The 13,905-nt window shown below is 38.6% G+C and overlaps 1 protein-coding gene across 1 annotated transcript in view; it reads right to left on the reverse strand.

Moving 5' to 3' along the window:
* LOC103524914 overlaps positions 1–13,905 on the reverse strand; it is a 116,749-nt gene that overhangs the window by 93,771 nt on the left and 9,073 nt on the right. The window contains exons 2-3 of the mRNA XM_026820184.1: positions 9,701–10,419; positions 3,363–3,493 (exon numbers count right to left, since the gene is read on the reverse strand). Of these exons, the coding sequence (XP_026675985.1) occupies positions 3,363–3,493; positions 9,701–10,391 (822 nt within the window). The 5' untranslated portion in view covers positions 10,392–10,419. The remainder of the gene's footprint in view (positions 1–3,362; positions 3,494–9,700; positions 10,420–13,905) is intronic.

Here is a 13,905-nt window from a genome sequence, read left to right on the forward strand (position 1 = left end):
TATGAGAAGAACTATTAGAAACAATACAGATTGCTCGTACATTATGTCTTTTCCAGCGCCATTACTCAACAATAAGAACGTCACGAGTTTTCTGTTGTCTACATAATGACAACATTAAATTTGCATTAACTCGTTACACTCTCTGCCCTTTAATTATGAAACCCGAGACACAATAACGAAATGTGAAACAGAAGAGAACAAGAGAAGACAGGAGAGATGGGAGAATGGGGGGATGAGAGACAATGAGAAAAAAAGCAAAAAAGTGTGGATAAGAGAAAGTTTAAAGAAGAGGGAGGCAAACTGAGAGAAAATTTGTAGAAAAGACTAGCAAGAGAGGAAGAGAAGGTGGTGACAGAATGAGGAGAGGAGAGGAGGAGAAAAATGAGGGCGAGAGAATGAGAAAATGGGTACAAGGAAAGATATTAAGAGGCAAAAAAATGGAACCGACCAGGAAAAGAGGGAGAGAAGGTGACAGAAGTGTCACAGATTACATCACTTCTACACTTTCGTAATGGCTTACAGTAAACAGCACTCAGCCACAAGCCAAATAAATCTGGGTGATTAAATTAATAAATACAGTGAGTAACTTAACTTTAACTACTTGCTATCTAAAAATAGGGATAATAATTAATACAGGGTGTTCCAGAAAAGTCCCTTTACTGTGGACTACTAGTATTACTGTGGTCCAAGTATATTAAAAGATGAAATTTCATACATCGGCGGAGATTGAACCCACCCTCTCCTGTTTACGATAAATCTGGGTGATTAAATTAATAAATACAGTGAGTAACTTAAGTATAATTGCTATCTAAAAATAGGGATAATAATTAATACAGGGTGTTCCAGAAAAGTCCCTTTACTCCAGCTGTGGACTACGACTACTAGTATTACTGTGGTCCAAGTATATTAAAAGATGAAATTTCATACATCGGCTGAGATTGAACCCACCCTCTCCTGTTTACCAGAGTCACCTAAAATGAGTACACGACCTTTCGTCCCGTCTTCCTGGTTTGATAAATGACAGCAATTCCGGCAGGGACGGAGGATGGCATACCACGACTACCCCCACGGTAGATAATGCACCTATTTATATTCTGTGTTTCACCCAATTACATTTACCAGAGTCGAGCTTCCCCATATAAAGTTCCATATTAGAGTTTCGGAACCCAGTCACTCGATTAAGCTTTCAGCAGGCTAGTTTTTTTCTCACTGTACCTTTGCACCTAAAATGAGTACACGACCTTTCGTCCCGTCTTCCTGGTTTGATAAATGACGATTCCGGCAGGGACGGAGGATGGCATACCACGACTACCCCCACAGTAGATAATGCACCTATTTATATTCTGTGTTTCACCCAATTACACTTGCAAGTACTTACTCGTGCTGGAATTTATGAGTTTCCTTCTTGAATTCAGAATCTTTGAAATGTTTCAAGATTTGAAAAAGCTTATGATATGGTGGGTCCTTTTCGATTTATTTCCAAATTGCTGTCGCTTAGTAAGTCAGCGTTGAAATGCCTGTCAAAAGTTCGAAATGTGTAATTTTGTTACAAAGAAAAAGTGAAGAAAGGTAACTTACCATCTCCATCTTATAATCCACATCAGGTTAGCATGAAACAAAGGAAGTGAAAACATGAATTCATTAGCATATTAGCATTGAAAAATAAAGGGTATAAGGGTAATAATCTGAGAACATAAACTTTCTATTGAAATTAATTGCAAATAGGTAATTTTGAAATTTTGTGTACGAAAAAGTAGTCTTTACATTGGACAATCTCTACCACTCGGATTAAGATTAAAATCAGACTGAATGAATATGTAGGATCGCACTCTTCAAGAGACAGATATTATGTACAACGTATGAATAAAATAAGTCCACGAAAGTGAGACAAAAGAGATCTGAAATACAAAATTGCAATATTTAAAACCGAGGGACCGAGGGTTTTCATTAAATATAAAAAAAAAAACTTGTACAAAATGCAATCACAATGCTGCCGCTACTTGAAGAAAGTGAAACTGGCCACTGGGTTCTCACCTAGAACCCAATAATAGTCATATTGTCATATGTGATAGTGGAATAAATAAAGTGGACCTTTGTACATGGGTATATATATAAAACCAGGATATAAGGTTTTACCGAAACATTCAGAGAAAGAAAACTACTAGCAAGCATGTGTTGTATCTTATTGCTAAATGTAAAAAACATATTGAACAAAGGAAGGGAGGGAGAGGAAGACCAAGAGATGAGATACAAGATTACAGAGATAGAGAGCGTGATAGGAAGAAAGGAGGGAGGGAGAGATGAGATACATATGAGGAGAGAACGGAAAATCGAGGGAGAGAGGAAGAAATATAGAGAGAAAAGAAAATTTATTCAACAAACTTATTGGAAGAAATCCAATAGATTCCTAAATTGCTCTCTCACATATTAAAAAGCAATACTTATCTTTCTAATCTCTACAATACAGGAGGCTACATCAGAGTCAAGTGGATTAGGGAACAGGCTAGAGGAGGGAGATGACCTTGGAACATTTTTCTCATCTTCACAATAACGGATTGGGGGATAATTCAGGCGCTGGGGAAGCAATTACATCACCATTGCCATTGCTCCCAATAAAATTCCATGTAGGTAGTGAGCTGCATTCATGGAATACTTGCCAGGCACAATACTTCCTCTCGCATAACTCACGTATCAAAACTTTGTTTTAAAACTTCCACGCTACCTAATGCTAAGAAAACTTCTTCCTTATTCTTATTTAATTTAAAAGGTCAGCTTTGGGGAGGATAGCTTGAAAGAGGGCCGGTTTTGGACAGTACATGAGTTCGGTCCTTGCTGAAACGTGGGAAGGGAATTCATCCCACTTTATTTGAGAATTTCAGTACAAAGTGTACGGATGGGAAGTAGAAAACGTCTACTAGAAGTCTTACTCATAGTGATTATTGAGGCCATTGAATAAGATCCTAAAAAATCTGGTGTGAACATCACACGACTTTCCTTATCCTATTGAATGATGCTTATTTGAGTGTTCTTTTACCCTAATTTCTTCTGGATGGGAATTAGAAAACGTCTACTAGAAGTCTTACTCATAGTGATTATTGAGGCCATTGAATAAGATCCTAAGAAAAATTGGGTATTTACCAACGAAGCATGGAGAATCGAACAGTATACATATCTTGTTCTTTCCCCATTTGTGGTCCCGGGATCCCAAGCGCCCCTAATTAAGTTCTGGAGTAGTTAAGTCCCTTACGCACCCCAATTCATCAACCGATACCATCTTTTGTTTTCTAGTTGGCTCTATTTCGGCTACAGCTATAGCTGCTAAAACAACAACAGTTAACGTAAACCAAAGCAAATTATCTCACCTTCAAGGCTTCTTCATGCGATATCCCGGTAAACGGAATACCATTGACCTGTAGTATGGAATCTCCGGGCCTGAGACCTGCCCTTTCTGCTATGCTGCCTTCTTCTACCCGGGAAATGTACACGCCCACCCCTGAAACACAACGGAAGGTAAATTAGATCAGTATTATTAAAATTCAAATGTCTAATCTAATAAAATTTATATTTCTAATAATTCTAATCTAATTCGAAAAGAAGAGATTAGTGGAGAAGCCAAGAATAAATGTAGCCAGTTTAGTTAGCTTGGAAGGTAGAGCGTCTGCTTTGTTAGCGCTAGGTCGCTGCTATGATTACCACTTGGGGCGGATTTTATCCTAAACTGATAACCTGATAAGGTTCGTTATCGGAAAGACTGGATTTCTCCTATCATGTCTTCTCTGTTCCCTTTCGAGACCATAAGAGTTCAGTAGTTACAGTTCCCTCTAAAACCCGGAGAAAAAAAACAAGCATTGAATGGAGTAGATCATAAATAACAGTGCTCAGCATTAAACATAAACATCAATGTTGTATAAACATTAAACATCAATGTAGTTAAGTGCTTACAGGGAGAGAGAGGAAGACCGAGAGATCTCACAAGATTACAGAGATAGAGAGCGTGATAGGAAGAAAGGAGGAAGGGAGAGATGAGATACATATGAAGAGAGAACGGAAAATCGAGGGAGAGAGGAAGAAATAGAGAGAGAAAAGAAAATTTATTCAACAAACTTATTGGAAGAAATCCAATAGATTCCTAAATTGCTCTCTCACATATTAAAAAGCAATACTATCCTATTGCCATTGCTCTCAATAAAATTCCATGTAGGTAGTGAGCTGCATTCATGGAATACTTGCCAGGCACAATACTTCCTCTCGCTTAACTCACGTATCAAAACTTTGTTTTAAAACTTCCACGCTACCTAATGCTAAGAAAACTTCTTTCTTATTCTTATTTAACTTAAAAGGTCAGCTTTGGGGAGGATAGCTTGAAAGAGGGCCGGTTTTAGACAGTACATGAGTTCGGTCCTTGCTGAAACGTGGGAAGGGAATTCATCCCACTTTATTTGAGAATTTCAGAAGTGTACGGATGACGCATGGGAAGTAGAAAACGTCTACTAGAAGTCTTACTCATAGTGATTATTGAGGCCATTGAATAAGATCCTAAAAAATTGGGTATTTACCAACGAAGCATGGAGAATCGAACAGTATATCTTATGCTTTCCCCATTTGTGGTCCCGGGATCCCAAGCGCCCCTAATTAAGTTCTGGAGTAGTTAAGTCCCTTACGCACCCCAATTCATCAACCTATTTACCAACGAAGCATGGAGAATCGAACAGTATATCTTATTCTTTCCCCATTTGTGATCCCGGGATCCCAAGCGCCCCTAATTAAGTTCTGGAGTAGTTAAGTCCCTTACGCACCCCAATTCATCAACCAGGTACAATAGTTAAATCCCTACCGACTACCGACCCCATTACCTCAACCACGTACTCACACACAACCCTAATCCTTCCCTTATCCACCCCAATCCCATTCCTGCACTTGGTTTTCAGGAATTTCAGGAAAAAAAGGGTAATAAAAACATTAAAGGAAGTAATGAAGTACATATAATGTGTTCCAGGGAGGGAAATGTGCATACAGAGCCATCTCATGGTGGATTTCACCAATGACTCAATGGGAGAATATTTAATCGTCCAAGAAGGAGCTTTTAATAATCAAAAAAGGAGTTTTTAGTGATCCAAAAAAGAGGAGTTTTTAAGAACTCCTGTTTGTATAATTAAAAACTCCTTTTTGAATCACTGAAAATTCTAACATTAGTGTGAAATATCTGATTAAGTCATTGGTGAAACTCACCATCAATGTGATTCCAGCTCAGACCTTAGTACGGTAAAATTGTGTCAGACATGCAACCTTGTCCATTATGTCACAACATGTTTAGGAAATATCTGATTAAGTCATTGGTGAAACTTACCATCAATGTGATTCCAGCTCAGACCTTAGTACGGTAAAATTGTGTCAGACATGCAACCTTGTCCATTATGTCACAACATGTTTAGGGAAACAATAACTCCTAGTGTAAAATGCAGGGGGTATTTTTTAATGGACGGTAATTAGGAAGGTAAGGTGCAAATTTATGTAAAGGAGGGAGTAGGGGATACTATAAAAGAGTCATTCATGGTTATGTGGATACTTCTTGTTAACTTGGGTACTCCAGCATGTTTTTAATAGACAAGGGTGAAAATCAACATGAAAATCCTCCAAAAATTAAGATTTCACTTTTAAATAGGTAAGGTAAAACACCCAGTTATCGACACCCTTAAGGATTTTTTCATTTTTAATTTGCTATAACTCGTCCATTTATTGAGGTAATTAAAGGGATACTATAAAAGAGTCATTCATGGTTATGTGGATACTTCTTGTTAACTTGGGTACTCCAGCACGTTTTTAATAGACAAGGGTGAAAATCAACATGAAAATCCTCCAAAAATTAAGATTTCACTTTTAAATAGGTGTGTGCCTATTGGGGATTTGAATTAAATTAATTTTATTCTTGTCATGAATGTTGTTCTTCAATTAATAAATTGTAGTTATCATTATTATTATTTTTAATTGATTTTGACTAACCTCCTAATTCGAAGTCAATAGTGCTAATGACTACAATAAAAACGCCCATTATCCACAAAGATTTAATGACCGGTATCACAATCCGACTTTAAACTAACTCTTGGCTTAAGCTGGCTGATTGTTTAATACCTTTTTTTAGCCAATCAGATTACTTTTTATCCAAGAGTTAAACCAAGTTTGAACTCAGCCTTGTGATTCCAGCCATGTCAAAAGTATCTGGCTATCTCCTAGCGTAATCTCTAGATGTTGGAAAAAAATCTAAAAATAGAATCCTTGCCTCTAGACACCTCGAAGTAAGTTCCCAGCGAAGTAATTAAATTCCTCGACTTAATTGGAGCTCCCTCTCTCCCCTAGTCCGCCATCTTTATCTTATCTCTAACGTATACGTTTAGGCCCCATCCTCACTGAACATACTCATTTGTTTGGAGGGATGGGCGGTTGGGGGGAAGGGGGGGTTTCGTTTATAAAGATATATGAGGGAGGGGTTGGGGTAATAAAGATGGGAAGGGGTGGGGTTGATAAAGATGGGAGAAGGGGGTTTGATAAAGAAGGGAGAGGAGTGGGTTTTGATAAAGATGGGAGAGGACTAGAGGAGTGGGTTTTGATAAAGATGGGAGAAAAGGGGGATTTGATATTGATAAGGAAGGATAAGTACAGGTCGTGAGCTCCGAAGAGGAAATAACATGGCACAATTTACAACACAGGCAAGAAAAGAGAAACTAAAATGTCTCCAAGTATAATCCCCCACATCAGGATTATACAGGCTTTAAACTTTGTTTCTTATTATTTGGAGTTTCTGAGGCGGAATTCAGAGACGAAAGCACGCTAGAAAGGCCATGTTCTTCAGGCTCGAATGCTCAAATAATGCTACCTAACTACCTATGTGCATTATAAATATTAGATTCCAACCCAGACAGAGGTTGTTTTCATCTGCTTGAATTTCATTTAACTTGTCTTACTAGTTGAACAAAGATAGATCGATCTCACTCAGAGTGAAAGAGAGAGGAGAAGCCGAAATACACATAAAAGAGAAGTAGAAGCAGCAAAAGAAAGTAGGATAAAAAGGATTGAGAAATGTAGAAATAAGAAGAGATGTAGATGGGAAGAGAGAAGAAATGGAGAAGGGAGGAGGAGAGGGAGGGAGAGAGAGAGAGAAAGAGAGAGGAGCGTTAAGTACAAGTTTTATCACTCGTGGCTAGAATTTTAATCTCTCTTCCTTCTGCTCTTCTCTTTCTCTTCTGCCTTACGTCTTCTACTTCGTCTTTTGATATTAAAGAAAATATGAAAACTAGTGCAAATAATATAAATTTCCATCCGAATACGAGGAATAGAAGAAGGAAGAGGAGGAGAATGAGAATAAGTAGAAGAAGAAAAAAGAAGAGAAGGAGAAGAAGAAGGAAGAGGAGACTGAGGAGGAGTATGAGAATAAGTAGAAGAAGAAAAAGGAGGAGGATGAGAATAAGTAGAAGAAGAAAAAGGAGGAGGAGTATGAGAATAAGTAGAAGAAGAAGAAGAAGACACATAAGAAGAATGATGAAAAAGAAGAAGAAGAAGAAGTAGGTAGAAGACGACACATAGGGAAAATGGAGAGAAGAAGGTAAAGGAAGAAGGAACAGAAGAAGCAAGAGGATAAGAAAAAGTCTGGTAGAAGGTAAAAGAGGACACGGAGGGGAAGAAAGAGGAGTTTGGATATCTACGTGAACGGATCAAAGGAATTAGAGCACGAGGGAAAATCAGACAGTGGGATGAGGGGGTTCAACATACCATACACCATTCCATAATGGCACGTTAGATCCCAGTATCCCATTTATAGACCGTTAGATCCCGCAGTGTTCCACAGACGACCATTGGTCAGGGTAAAGCGATGGATTAGACAGGCGATAAATTTTGAGTTCGGTCAAATTATATTGAAAAAAGAGAAATTAAAAACGATGCTGCAAGAGGAGGGATAGGTAAAAAGGAGCATATTAAAAGGAAGAAAAAACAGGATAAGGAAAATGGGTGAGGATTTTTATTTTAATAAATAAATAATTGAGACAGGATAAAGTATAGGGTAAGGTATAATGGTATACCATTCTATTACTTAAGGTATATTTTAGGATTAGGAAGTGACCTAAATTTTGAAAGTGCTTTTGCAAGGGTCATCTGTTGATGGGAAGGAATTTCGAACATTTCTGGGACGATACTGTGAAGTACCGAAGACGCTGTTTACTGACTACATTATCTGGGTAGTCAGGATCGATGAAGAACTTTACACTCTAATTTACATTTTGATGTCTGAAATCAAGGGCACACCTAGTAGGGGCAGGGTCATTTATTGATGGGAAGGAATTTCGAACATTTCTGGGACGATGCTGTGAAGGATCGAAGACGCTGTTTACTGACTACATTATCTGGGTAGTCAGGATCGATAAAGAACTTTACACTCTAATTTACATTTTGATGTCTGAAATCAAGGGCACACCTAGTAGGGGCCATGGCTCCAGCCCTGCGGCCTCTGTGAATCGTACACTTTGTGCATCATTGATGGAGATAAAATGAGGAAGTTCAAGTTGACAATATAACGCCAATAACAATATTGATGAAATTTCTGGAGTACAAGGGTTAGAAGAGAATCTCCAGGGTACTTACATCGGTCCCCACTTCTGTTACCAAACGGTGCTCACATGTCAATAGCGATTTTGAACTTGCGAAAAGAAAACGCGAAAAGATACCAGAAAATTAAATGAAACTTGACCGATTGGCACAAATTCTTAGCCCCTCGAGCCTCAAACATCTTTGCGACCCTGACTGGAAGCTGGAAGGTACATATAGGAGATAGGAGCTATGGAAGAGAATTCCCAATTGAGATGGGAAGATCTGTTTGCGATGCTGTCTGACTAGATGATGTAGCTGCTACCTATACCTACTTGTTACTCGCGGGGGAATACCCGGGTAGATATGCAAAAGGTCCTCTACTTCGTTCCCTATATTTCTTTCTCCTTTCCACTAGAGAAATTGGAATCCTTTCCACAAGAGGAATTGGAATAAAGGGATCTACCCGCACGTGGTGAACCAGTGAAACCTTTACGGGTGACTTGATGCCCTTAAATAAGATAATTTTCAATAGGTATGTCTAAAATAGGATTAGTTAAAAAAAAAAATAAAAAAAATAAAAAAAAAAATGGTTGATCTCCCCTTAAATAAGAAAATATCTAAATAGTAGGTATTGGTGAAAAGGAAAGATTTGAGCTTGAAAACATGCTTTGCCAAAATTTCGTTCCTTATATTTCTTTCACCTTTCCACTAGAGAAATTGGAATCCTTTCCACAAGAGGAATTGGAATAAAGGGATCTACCCGCACGTGGTGAACCAGTGAAACCTTTCCGGGGGACTTGATGCCCTTAAATACATATGTCTAAAATAGGATTAGTTTTTTTTTTTTTTTTTTAAATAGTTGATCTCCCCTTAAATAAGAAAATATCTAAATAGTAGGTATTGGTGAAAAGGAAAGATTTGAGCTTGAAAACATGCTTTGCCAAAATGGGCGATACGACAAAATTGCAAGTTTGCAGCCATAGAGCAGCCTAGAGCGCATTTAGCTATGCAAGTACAGTTTGCGGAAAACACAAAATTGGATAAAAAAAGACCTTTGAAAAAAAAAAAAATCGATCAGTGTTTTACATACTAAGATAGGTTGTGGAGAAAACTATGGTCTCACCTGGATTATTAGCACCTCCTTTGACACAAATGCCAAATCCATGATTAGCATCCTGACTCCTGTTCATATTTATAGTCCGGACAGGCAGCTGATCAATGTCAGGAGGTGTCAGTCTTCTATGTCTAGGATGATGGTGATGTTCTTCTGAACCTTCAGCTGATTTCTTCCCGCCTCCCCCTGATGTCAACATTTTGAGCACCTGTTCCGGAGACAGCGCTCCTTTCTTCGTGCCATGGGAATGACTCGATGTATTCCGGTAACTACTTGACGTGTTATTGCTAGGACTATTACTACGATATTCGGTACTGCTCGGCTGGGTTCGGTAACTGCTTCCATTCGTTCCAAGGTAGGTACCCCGGGGTTTGGGCGGTTGTGGCAGAGGAACAGGGGGTGGTGGGGGTGGCCGCTCTACTATAGTATACGAGGTACCAGGGGGAGAATAGTAGAGACCTGCCTTGGACCGATGACTCGCCCTAGGATTGTAGTGACCCATGATATCCTCGGCCTCAGCCGCCCTACACTGGTCTGCATGGTACATTGTCCTGTACTGGGAGATGGGCAGAATACTCCCCGGGGATCTGCCCCACACTGCACCACCCCCGTTACCATGAAGTGCACCCACACCAGATCGGAGCAAGTACTCATGGGACAGATTGATTTCACCAAGCTCAGCAAACTCTTCGTCTGCCATGGACTAACTGTCACGTGACTTGAGGAATCTGAGAACACAACCAAACATATCACCGCTTAGAACATGTTAGATTAGTAACTGTGCACATCATTAATATTTTCCCGAGAGTCTTAATTAGAGAATAAGACTGGAAAGAGAAACCCCTATATTAAATATTTCCCTGTGATACATCCAGACAAAGGCAAAGTCCATAACAATCTCATAAAGATCAGAGATAATCTTCCTCCGCAGCTCTCTACATTTCTACAATCATTGTTTGTTTATTGTTACAATAAAAACGGAGTGGATCATTTATAACAACATAACATTACATTCTGCAGCAGCGATATTGGAATTAAATTGCAATATGAGATTTTCATAAACGATAGTAACAACCGTTAGCAGAGTGTTGCCATTTTCTATTTCCTCAGCACGCTGAAGCGTGATGCTGCTGAATTGAAGCCGGCAGGTGAAATTGACTTTTATCTACAGGATGTTTCAGTGCCTATCAGGAGAAAGAGGGAACCGCACAGTCGAAAAATCGAGATTGAATTTTTCGACAGCATCGAGTCAATCTTGGATCTAACCCGGAAATAGGTCTGTGCTACGAGTACATTGTCCTGTACTGGGAGATGGGCAGAATACTCCCCGGGGCAGAATACTGTATTGATGGAAAACTTCATTTTGTGCTCATTTATTTTGTGAAGTTTGGCAAAATATTTGACACATGAAGAGAATGTGCCTTCAGGTCCTCGAATCCTAACTTTGATATAAACCAACTTTGTGAGCACTCTTGCTCAAACAAATCACTTGGACTTTGTGGGGGCAGCTTCATGATATCCTACATCAAAGGCACGCCAGTAACACCCCGTATTCAAGGTACCCCGGGACCACCCGTATCTTCTGCTATTGATTGGGGATAGATTCATAAAGATTTGTACCGTCACTTTTATTCCCGGATATTACGTCGCTACGGAAGACAATTGTGTTGAATTACTCCTGATGGTGTGACGCTTTGGGGGGAAAAAAAATAATGAGAAAATCTTTTCGCAGGAGAAATCCCCCTGGATTGATCAACGAATATAGGGATTGGATTTTTATACTGAGAGAAGCAGAGAAGCTTTGTGTAGGTGGAATAAATAAAGGATAATGATAAGGGATAACGATGAGGGAAAATGAGGGAGTAATAAGAAATTATGACGTCAATGAGATTTCGTCATGGCAAATTGGCGATTTTCTTGGAATTCTATTCCATCATATTTTTAATGTATTTAATGTCTGAGCACAAAATGTTCACTAAGCACGTAAGAATTTTTTTCTGCACGACAAATAGATCTTCGTGAATCAGGGGAGATTTGGGCAGTAGACATAGCCAATATTTTAATCCGCAAACTCCAAATTTCTGTTTAATTTCCGTCGTGCTTTAAAGAACCGCACAGCATTTAACTTATACACAAAATTGACGCACCCAAGTTTCTCTCACACCCAAAAACAAAAACATCCACAAAAATTTCAGTTGGTAAGTTAAGAGAAGTTGATTTTCTATCGAAATTTTAAGTTCTAAGGGTTGTATTTTAAATGAAAGTGTGTGGTGAGCTTTTGAAATTGTGGAAATCAAAATTACAGGGTAGTTAATTAGAAAAGAATATAAGTGGTGAGACATCTCTGCCTGCAAAACCCTTCCTACTAAAAACATATCGGTCAATATCCTTTTGAAACTTTTGATTCCTTTTTACTTACAAACATCTAAATCCTGAATGCCTACGTTAATAAAGTGGGGTTGTGATTAAACTGTTGTGATAAAGGGACTACATGTCCTACTTCAACAGTCAACATAAAGCACTATTGCAGCTATTGCACTATACTATAAGTATATTTCGTTATGAATTTACATCTCGTTCCAGAACTATGCACCAAATTTAAGGATAAACCAAGGATAGGATCACAATGGTTATTCAGAATCATTTGAGCTCGGACATCAGCACCAATTTGCTGGTGGCAAGCATAAAGAAAAGAAAAATCCAGAGACAAGACAAAAATAGAGAGGGCGAGGGAGAGAGAGAGATTAAAAAAAGGAAAAGCGTTTCAATTAGGATAATATAGGTCCTCCCACAACTATTTAGAAAATGGTTTCGTTTTTTCTGTGACTGTTTATAAAAATTTGACTTGAAATTTGAATACATTACATATTTATAAGCCAACAAACTTGTCTTACTAGTTGAACAAAGATAGATCGATCTCACTCAGAGTGAAAGAGAGAGGAGAAGCCGAAATACACATAAAAGAGAAGTAGAAGCAGCAAAAGAAAGTAGGATAAAAAGGATTGAGAAATGTAGAAATAAGAAGAGATGTAGATGGGAAGAGAGAAGAAATGGAGAAGGGAGGAGGAGAGGGAGGGAGAGAGAGAGAGAAAGAGAGAGGAGCGTTAAGTACAAGTTTTATCACTCGTGGCTAGAATTTTAATCTCTCTTCCTTCTGCTCTTCTCTTTCTCTTCTGCCTTACGTCTTCTACTTCGTCTTTTGATATTAAAGAAAATATGAAAACTAGTGCAAATAATATAAATTTCCATCCGAATACGAGAAGAAAAAGAAGAAGAAAGAGGAAGAGTATGAGAATAAGTAACAGAAAAAGGAGAAGAAGAAGAAGGATGAAAAAAAAGGAGGAAGAGAAGGAGAAGAAAATGAAAAAGTAGAAGACACATAGATATGGAGGAGAGGAGGAGGAGAAGAAGGGGAAGAAGAAGAAGAAAAAGTAGGAGAAGACACATATAGGACAAATGAGGAGGAGGAGGAGAAGAAGAAAGGAGAGGAGAGAAAAAAGGAAGAAGGAACAGAAGAAGCAAGAGGATACGAAAAAGTCTGGTAGAAGGTAAAAGAGGACAAGGAGGGAAAGAAAGAGGAGTTTGGATATCTACGTGAACGGATCAAAGGAATTAGAGCACGAGGGAAAATCAGACAGTGGGATGAGGGGGTTCAACACACGCTCTAAAACCTACAAATTGGAAAAGTGCAATAAAAATATATCGATACAGCCGATAATTCGATATCAAAATACTCAATAGATATGTAAATACTAAGGATAGAAAAAAAGTGTTTGGAATCATGAAATGACTTCTAATGCTGGGGTTTGCCAACTCGGGATTGAGATAAAACGAGTATTTCCCATTTTCCCTGTGCTTCATGCTTCATATCCAGGTCAACCTCTGACTGAACTCAATCCTGAAACAATCCACGATGATAAAACTCGCCTTAAGTCAAGCAGATAAATGATTCCCAGCAAAGAGATGAAACTGATGAAACTACTCACATAGAAGGGACGAGCACCTAGAGATACTTGTAGGGAATGGGTGGAAACAAAGAGTCAATGAGAATTTCCCAGAATATCTCGACTTTCTACTCCATAATCAAAATTATAGAAAAAAACTCATGAATAGTAATTATTTATACGAAATGACGGGGTTTAATTTAAACCCTGCGGTCCTCCAACCCTTTGTTCAGCTTCTAATGCTGGGGTTTGCCAACTCGGGATTGAGAT

Source organism: Diaphorina citri, unplaced genomic scaffold, assembly GCF_000475195.1.
Source record: "Diaphorina citri unplaced genomic scaffold, Diaci psyllid genome assembly version 1.1 scaffold125, whole genome shotgun sequence".
Taxonomy (NCBI): domain Eukaryota; kingdom Metazoa; phylum Arthropoda; class Insecta; order Hemiptera; family Psyllidae; genus Diaphorina; species Diaphorina citri.